Genomic DNA, 9,304 nt, shown 5'->3' with positions numbered 1-9,304 from the left:
AAATCTTTCCATACAATTTAAGAATTTTTTTAAAAAAAAAAGTTATTTTCAAGTAGTACTTCGTATATCATTATTTTGAGGGTTAAAAATATATGATTAAGACATATTTATAAGTAAATTCATTATTAGTCATTAAATCATTTTATTTTAAAATTTTTGTGAAATGAATATGAGTATCAAGATTTGTAAGCCGTGTATCGCACAAGTGCTATACTAGTTTATTAAATAAACGAACATAAACGAGCTTTAACTAAGCTCAATCCCGAGTAGTTTTTACACCCCTACACAATTCAAAATTGAAATAGATTCAATTTAATCCAAATCAACTTAACTCGACTCATTAACCCGAATTAATCGAAATCAACTTAACTCGATTCATCAACCCGAATTGACACCTCTCGCCTTGGTATCCAAAATTTTCAACGACGACCAGCCCCACCCGTTAGAGGTTTGATTAGAAAAACAAGAAGAGAAGGCGTTTTGTTCAAATTTCAAAATCCCCCAAAAAAGCAAAGAAACCCGACGTCATTTTGCACTACTATACATACTTCTTCATCTTCTCACACTCCTTCTACTGTTTAGAGAGAGAAACACAAACACACAAACATGGAAAACTCAGCAAAATCAAAGGAAGTTCGAGGAATTCCTACTTATGGCGGAACTTACACCATGTACAATATCCTTGGTACCCTTTTCGAGGTCTCTTCTAAGTATGCTCCTCCTATTCAACCCGTCGGTCGTGGTGCTTATGGCATTGTTTGGTACTTTCTCTCTCTTCTTTCGTTTTCATTTTTGGGGTTTATTTGAGGAATTTGATTTGTTTTACTGGGATTTGTGTTTTTGATTAAGGTTAATTGTTTGAATTTGATTGCAAATTTGAAATGATTTGAGTTTGCTGTTGTTTATTATGATGATGGATTAATTTGAGTAATTAGGGTTTTATGTTATTGTTGATTGTTTTGTGTTCGTGTTTTTGATGAGGTTTTGCTAGCTGATTGTATCGATTTGTCGTTGTACTTGTACCCACCTAAAATTTGATGAAGTAGTTGTTTTGTTAGGTTGGTAAATGTCTAATGATTGATGCATTTTGTTTTTCGTGATTGTATTGAATAGCATGTTCTGATATTTATTTTCTGGTACGATATTGTAATAATTCAAATTGATCGTTTTTATTGATGATCAACTGATTTGATTTGGTGTTTTCAAAATTTTAAGAGCTGCAGAAATTTGATTTTCTGAGTTATTGTCCTTTCTGTGATATGAGTACTACACTATTCTGCATGATTAGTAATACTAAACAATGATGACGCCAATAATTGTTACATTCATTGTAGTATTGATTATTGTTGCCGTTTTTGGGTAGGTTTAAATGTGTTCGGCCTTATCCTACTTGATCGAGGCTAGAAAAGGGGCTCATATATTTTTCTGAGAAGAACCTTTTTTTTTATTGTTATTGATTTAACTTTTTTATGTATAATTAATACCATTATCTTCGCTGTTAAGTTTTTGTGAGCAGATTTATTTCAGGAAAATGTTTTACCAAGAATGAATTTCTAAGAGGATTCAAATAAAAACATCTTTTGCTTCTGAGACATAGAACTAAGGGTACATTTAGATTTGGCATTGAGTTTTATTTTTCAGAATTCTTGGGAATAATTTGGTGTTTGTAAAGTCACGTGAAGGGTTGAATAGACGGGATTTGATGATGAGTTTTTTATTCATTAACGGTACAGTTAGATTAATAAATTAAACTTTGAATCCTACATCACCGGCTGGACATGTGCACACATTTCTGTTTTAGTTGATTAAGGTATAAATTAATCTATTTACAGGCAGCTGGTGTCCACCTGAAGGTTCTGTATTTGTGGCTTTAGAAAGACAGGTAACTGACAGGAAAATCTAGAGCAAGAATGTGACCTTAAAATAGCAGGCTTAGTAGCTTCCTTCTCTATATAGTTTAGTCAAGAGTATATTCCAATTTCATTTGCTATGAAGTTCTTTGAGGCTTGAGCTGTGAGCATGTGTAGAGATATAAAATGGTTTACTGATTGCGGTGCTAAATTAGAAGTACTCTGCCATCAACTGATGATATGGGTTCTCTTCTCATATTTCATAAAGAAGCTTATTTTCTCATCTCCGTGCTGTCAATTGGTTGATAAATTTTGAGAGATTTAGAAGTTTAAACTGATATAAAAAACCATGTAACTTTCGGCTAATTATCACATATATCCTTGCTCCTTAGGTCAATACTCAATCATCCACAGATTTTTCCCAAAGAAGACCTTGTTAAATTGGACAAAAATATCTAATGACGTTAATGACAATAACTTTGATGTTATTCCACCTTCCTTTCTCTATGCTATTCTTTTTTTTTTTTTTTTTTTAATAATTTTCTATTCATCTATTACCACCTAATCCTAACATTACTAACTTACATTCTATCCAGTCACCACCTCCACCTCCACTTCCACCTCTACAGCCATCTTGCTGCCTCTAAACTCTGTTGCCTACTAACCATTCCTGTCACCGCCACAACCATCTTGTTGCTTTTAAACCGTTTTAATCACCTTCAAATCACCTTTATCAACACCATCACTATCTGATCGTCTTCATTAATAAGATGACCCCAGTGTCCTATTTATTTACCTATCATCTCCTTTTTCTAGCTGCCACCCTTGACCTTTCCTCCCTCACCGTCCAAACTTATTTTCTTTTTCTTTTCCTCCCTTGTCCATACCCATGAAATAGATCTCCAACCCAACTCTTCTCTCTTTTGCACTTGCCTCTATCCCATGTCTTTTTGGATCATCAACACCCTAAATACCGTTGCCCCCTCTTTAAAACCCTCTAGTTTTAGACACCTTTGCCTCCCTCGTTTGTTCTTCATTTTCCTCTAACTTAGCCACAACACCTATCAGTTCTCATCCTAAGTTTCCCCTATTTTTCTTACCCAAATTCCTTACCCCTCAGTCCCTCATTAGTAGTTCATTATGCTGTCGTACGGTTTTATTTTATTTTATTTTATTTTATTTTATTTTTTTTTTTTGGGGGTGGGTGGTGTCATAGAATTAAGTCTGTATATTTTGGTTGAGAAATTGAATTTGGTCAAATTGTAGGGTTGTGGGTGGTGGGCATTATATAATAAAGGTGCCAAAGAGAGAGCGGGTTCACTGTGCCGGTGAATTTGGTGATGGTGAAGGTGTTGGGGGGGGGGGGAGAGAGTGGGTTCACTGTGCCGGTGAATTTGGTGATGGTGAAGGTGTTGAGGGGGGGGGGGGGTGGAGGGAGGGGGGGATAGGGAGTGAGTGAAAAGGATTATGGTGGTAATAGTGATGAAGAGAAGAAAGAAATGCATAGTGATGTTTTTTTAAATTGAGGATATGGATTGTATGCAATTTTTTTTTTTTTTTTTTTTTTTTAATAGGGTATTTGGTTAGGTAATGGAGATGAAGTTATGTCATAATATTCATGAAAATGTGTTCATGAAAATGTGTAGTTGGGGCAAACTCTCCGATCTTTTCATGAGTTTCTTTGTCTTCTAGTATGTAGTGATACCTGATAGTCTGATATTAGGTTATTTATCCAGCATTGTTATGGGCCAATGCAGCTAGGGCATATAAGAATTACTCAGTTTGGGAGATTTAAATAAAATTGGGCTCATCTGTAATTTTTTTTAATCAGTTTAGAGGACCCCTTGTCTTTGTTGTTTGTACAACTCTTTTCAGCTGCAAATATAATTCTGATTTCTTATATGTAAAAAAGGTATAACTCCCTGAATTACAGGGTAAACATAATAGTTTTCTATACATGATCAGAAGATAGCTAGGGGGGGATAAATAAAACTGTAGGGATGTCTCTTTTTATTGGAATAGATCAAATTGCAATTTTCCTGGGTACCCCTTTGTTTATTACATTCTTTTCAGATTTGTGCACAAATAAATAGAGTTGACACTTTCTTGTTTAATTTTATTGGTATGTGCCTCATGGTTTCTTTCTTTTCCTTGTATTTCATTTTCTGTTCTTTGTTGTATTTGAGGATTAGTGTTAATTTTGATGATATTCTATTTCCTTGTCCTTCTTTGAAAAAGCTGGAAAAAGATAAGCTTTTATTGTATGTTGTGGCTCTGCATGATGCTTGCAGATTTCTTTGTCTACAATATTTACTGTGTGGCTTCATTTCTTTTCTTGATGGCAGTTGTGCACGAAATTCAGAGACAAATGAAGATGTCGCTATTAAGAAAATTGCAGATGCGTTTAACAATAGAATTGACGCTAAAAGGACTCTGCGGGAAATCAAACTGCTATGTCACATGGACCATGATAATGTAATTCCAGTAATTGCTTATAATTTATTGGGGTAGCATGTTTTAACTTTCTTTTGCTATTTCAGATTGATTCTTTTTCAGCACACTGTCTCATTTTGTAGTTCTTTTCCCCTTTTTCCCAGTCTTGTAGTTGTAGTTATGGTCAATATGGTGTCTATATTAGAACTTTAGAAATAACAGAATTCCTCAATATTCTTTGAGAAAATTTTATTACTAAGTCTATACTGTCTGAATGTATATTGATAGTTGATATGCTTATATGCTGCTAATGCAGGTTATCAAGATAAAGGACATTATACGACCACCTGAAAGAGAAAAGTTTAATGATGTCTATATTGTTTATGAATTACTGGATACCGATCTTCATCAAATTATCCGCTCCACCCAGGAACTCACTGAAGATCATTGCCAGGTGATCCTTGACTCATAAAATGTATTAATAGTTCATTGCTATTTGCCATTTGCAGCAAAGCGGGCCTGAAGGAATTCACAATTGTGTTTCATATATTATTGTTCATTTCGAAATGGATGATGAGTTAATTCATTCCCTACATAATCTTTATGGTTCAAGAGGGAGAGAAATGAAGTCCTTAGTTGATATTATTGACCATACTTGGTTATGCCTATGTATATGAGTTTGATGATAAACATGGTACCTGCCTACCCGGTATCGGCTGCATGAATTAGAAGATGGTGCTGCATATTGTTTTAGTCTGATGCAATTCACATGTATAAATGTATTCAATACTAACAGTTATGTAGCTTAGTCCAATTTCTATGGATTGGATTAGATAGGTTTGTAGAAACTACACATTTTCTATTCATGGTAGTTTTGTTGAAAGTACACATTTTCTAAGCATCTAAGAGCCCAACCCAAATGCCAGCTCCAATATGTCCAGTTGTTGATAATTCATATCCCTTAGTTTATTATACAAACTACCTGACTTAATTCCCACTGCTTTTGCACACATTGGAATACTTTTGGCTAGAATGCCAAAGACAAATATATGGTGTTACCTATTACCTATAATGAAAATAGGTAGAAGCTAATGTGGAAAGAATCCCATTGTTGTGAGTTTTAGGAATCAGTGGTGTCCTTCAGAGTTTTTGTTGGGATTTATAAGAAGAAGAAAAAAGTTCTTGATTTGTGTTTGTTTGTGGGCCCAGTTTTGGTGATGAAGGGGACTAGTGTTGTCATGTTAAAAGCTCAAAGTGGATAATTTTGGGGCTATATGGATTGTTAAGAAGATGGTTAAGCCCATTAGTGAAAACATTAATTATAACCAGGAGTTTGTAACCACCCGTTTGATGGATATATAATTTGTGGATAAGGGGTTATGTTGCTCTTAAATTGTCACATCACATGCTGTTTGTGAGAAATGGTAGTTTTAGTTTCCATGTGATAATGCGATTATTAAGTTGTGGAAATTTCTAAGGGGCCTTTATAAGGGATTCTTAATGGTGGATGGATATTTTGTTTTATTTTTAGATAGACTTTGTCTTCCAAACAAATGAAAATAGTAAGCGAAAAAAAGAGATTATATTTTTATTTTGTTCTATAGATGGGGCAAATTTAATTACTTGAAACAATAAAGTCAAATAGCATTAGGAGGCATAAAAATGTGGATGGATTAGTGTTGATATTTTGCTCATTTTATTTCAATCTTAGTTTTAAAAGGCGCAAGGCGCAATTGGTCCTTGCAGCCTAGGCGCGAAGCGCGTGCGCCTTTTTTATGCAAGACGCATGTATTTATATATTTATTTCAAATTATTTTTTACTTTGATTGTACTTAATACTAATAAAAAAGATTCATAATAAATTAAATAATGATATATGTAAAGCTAAGGTAGAATTTGAAAAAATGTCCATCATTCTTCAATTTATAACTTAAATCTTAGTTATTTTCCTTGAGGCTCAAAGGCGCGCCTTACCAAAGCGCGCACGAGGCGTGCCTTCCGTTGGTGACAGAGCCTCGCCTAGCTAAAGCCCATTTCTAGAGCCTGGGAGCGAGGCACGCTTTTTAAAACCAAGATTTCAATATAACATTTGTTGGGATGGTCTAAATGTAATGTGAAATTATGTGAACTTTGCTTCTTTATTTTCGGTCCCTGTACTTGAGTAAAGTGAAAATATTCTCCTTCCATTCTTTAACTTTTGGGACATTGATTTTGGTGGTCAATCTTCACAAGTTTTGACCTTTTCTTTTTCCGGTAATGTGTGATAAAATATATCATCATAGGTGATCTTTGATATGTTACGTTGTGTTTCTTAATTTTTTTTATTTGATACATGATTAAAGATAGTGCTGGTAAAAGGTAAATTGGTGACCATAAAAAAGCTCTTGTCGCAATAAATTAAAAAAATTAAGAAAACAGCCTTTTATGTTACAACCAAAATTCAATGATACATGATTAAAGACATTGGTGACCGTAATAGTATTTTGTTACAATCAAAATATAATCCTATTTCTGACTTGAGAAATGACCACAATTTGGGCTTAGTTATCTGTTCTAGACCATTTTGTCTTACGGATACTTGTATTCTTGCCACCTTTTGCTGTTCTTTCACAAATTTGCCGCTACGATTTGATCAGTTATGTTTGTTACAACTCTCATGTCAGGTAATTAAAGTCTTGTGATATATCTTACCCCGTGCATCAGATGATCCAATGTGTCTAAAAATTTTAGTATGTTTGCCTTGGCAGTACTTCTTATATCAAATATTACGCGGGCTAAAATATATACACTCAGCAAATGTTCTGCACCGGGATCTGAAACCAAGCAATTTGCTTCTAAATGCTAATTGTGATCTCAAAATATGTGACTTTGGGCTTGCAAGAACTACTGCAGAGACAGATTTTATGACAGAATATGTTGTGACTAGATGGTATCGAGCTCCCGAGTTGTTGCTTAATTGTTCAGAGTATACTGCAGCGATTGATATGTGGTCAGTCGGTTGCATCATGATGGAGATCATTAAGAGGGAACCTCTTTTTCCTGGAAAAGACTACTTGCAGCAATTACAGCTCATAAATGAGGTTATTCTATTTAGTCCCTGTTTACAGTATTTGTTATCATTAAATGTGGCATATTTTAAAAAAAAAAGAAAGCATGTTAGTATTAATACTCAAGGTGGTTGTACGCTTTTAGTTTTAGTAGAAGACGTGTTAAAGGCCTGAAGGGTATTAGTATTTATAGATGCATTGGTTGATATGAGAAGTGAATACTGTATAGTGAGAAAGCTTGTTTATTTTTAATAGTGGAACTGTACCACGAGGAATAGGAATTTATGAGCTATAAGTACTTGGAAATGCAGCATGTATGTATCTTTATCCTTTATCCATAATACTTAAATACTGGAGCAATTCTATGGAGTGAGTGTAGTCATTGTGGGTTAGTTTGCTTTCTCATAAATGGATCAGTTTATTTCTGGAATGAACATCAACTGCTTATGTATGGAAATTTGAAGAAGTTTTGAAGATTAAATGTCTCATTGAGTGGATTAATATTTCAGTTTGATTTCTGATTATATCTTCGCCACATTTTCGTGGTGTATCATGTACTTGTGTGTGTGTGTGTGTGTGTGTGTGTGTGTGTGGGGCTCTCTGTGTGTGCACGCATCTTTGGAGATTTTGGTTTTTCAAATGTAGATTTGTCAAGGTCGGTAGTATATTTCTGGAATAGTCCTTATCCACTTGCAGCTTGCATATGGATATTTGAACAAGTCTTGCAGATTGAATGTTTCTTGAATTGCGTCAATATCCAATATATTATATCTGATCTATTTCTTTACAACTTAATATGTCAGCTGCTAGGCTCTCCTGAAGATTCCGACCTTGGATTTTTGAGAAGTGAAAATGCTAAAATGTACATTAAACAGCTGCCACGTGTTCCAAAACAGCCATTTTCACATAAATTTCCAAGTGTATCTCCTGTGGTGCTTGATCTAGCTGAGAAGATGCTTGTATTTGATCCCAGCAAACGAATAACAGGTATGCTGTTATCATCTCAATGCTTGCTTATTTTCCAACAAGTCCATTGCTGGTTTGTCCTCTGGTATGCTAATGGATTTTTGAATATGTGAACTAACAGTTGACGAAGCATTGAATCACCCATATTTATCGAGCCTTCATGAAATCAATGAGGAGCCTACCTGCCCAAAACCTTTTCAATTTGATTTTGAGCAATCAACCTTGGATGAAGAAGATATAAAGGAGCTTGTATGGCGGGAGACCCTAAAGTTTAATCCTGATAAGATGATCGAGTAAGACTCCTGTTTTCATTCTTGTCTGCATCAAATATAATCATCTAACTCAGATGTCTTGTGGATGATAATTGGCTGCTTCAGCCGTGAGTGGATATATATGTACTGTATTGGATCTAAGATTTGAGGTGACTTGGTGAGGGTGGAAAAGAGCTTGCGCTTTTATTTATTTATTTTCTTTTTCTTTCCTTTTCTTTAGAAGGCTGTCATAGAGGCAAGTAATAGTAATAAACATTAGGGAATGTATCGAGGATTTGACAGTAAGGGAGTTGGAGTGGTTCTAATTCCTTTAGCGGTTTTTGTAGCCTTAGATCATAATCTCGAAAAGTGAACCATAACCGAGGTAAACTTATCAAACCAATAATAGGGATTAGAGAAGCGAATGGCAATTCGTCAAAAGGTGTTCCCAGCTCTTATACGATGTTATATGGTGTGCTTGAAGTTTGGTACTAACGTGTATTATTCACCTTGAGTGTATAGAAGAAAGAAAGTGATATTGTTTGTATTCTTTTGTTGCAATTCAACACTATAAATGAAGCACAAATGCAAATTGATAGTTTCATACTTTGTTCTAAAAATCTGTGTCTGTGAGGACTTAGGTCTTGTTATGTTTTACTTATCTTTACTTATTTCAAAAAAATGAGTTTAGATCATATCATATCAGATTATAAAAAATATAATTAGGTCATCGTTTTATATGCGGTTTTGTCATTAA

General features: G+C 34.4%; 1 protein-coding gene across 1 annotated transcript; it reads left to right on the top strand.

Moving 5' to 3' along the window:
• Positions 1 to 508: 508 nt before the first annotated feature.
• LOC145559596 (mitogen-activated protein kinase homolog NTF6-like) lies at positions 509 to 9,151 on the top strand. The gene is made up of 6 exons (XM_081621001.1): positions 509 to 761; positions 4,196 to 4,325; positions 4,600 to 4,737; positions 7,031 to 7,363; positions 8,134 to 8,317; positions 8,418 to 9,151. Exons 1-6 carry the CDS (start codon positions 607 to 609, stop codon positions 8,591 to 8,593), a joined length of 1,116 nt encoding a protein of 371 aa, XP_081477127.1. The 5' UTR covers positions 509 to 606; the 3' UTR covers positions 8,594 to 9,151.
• Positions 9,152 to 9,304: the final 153 nt, after the last annotated feature.

This window comes from Chenopodium album, chromosome 9 (genome assembly GCF_948465745.1).
Source record: "Chenopodium album chromosome 9, dcCheAlbu1.1, whole genome shotgun sequence".
NCBI lineage: Eukaryota > Viridiplantae > Streptophyta > Magnoliopsida > Caryophyllales > Amaranthaceae > Chenopodium > Chenopodium album.
The sequence above is the reverse complement of the archived record's forward strand: the minus strand, read 5'-3'. Positions and strand labels throughout refer to the sequence as shown.

Coding starts and splice junctions, on each gene's coding strand:
- LOC145559596 (XM_081621001.1), top strand. CDS start 607: ATGGAAAACTCAGCAAAATCAAAGGAAGTTCGAGGAATTCCTACTTAT. Junction 762..4,195: donor GGTGCTTATGGCATTGTTTG/GTACTTTCTCTC, acceptor TCTTGATGGCAG/TTGTGCACGAAATTCAGAGA. Junction 4,738..7,030: donor TCACTGAAGATCATTGCCAG/GTGATCCTTGAC, acceptor TTGCCTTGGCAG/TACTTCTTATATCAAATATT.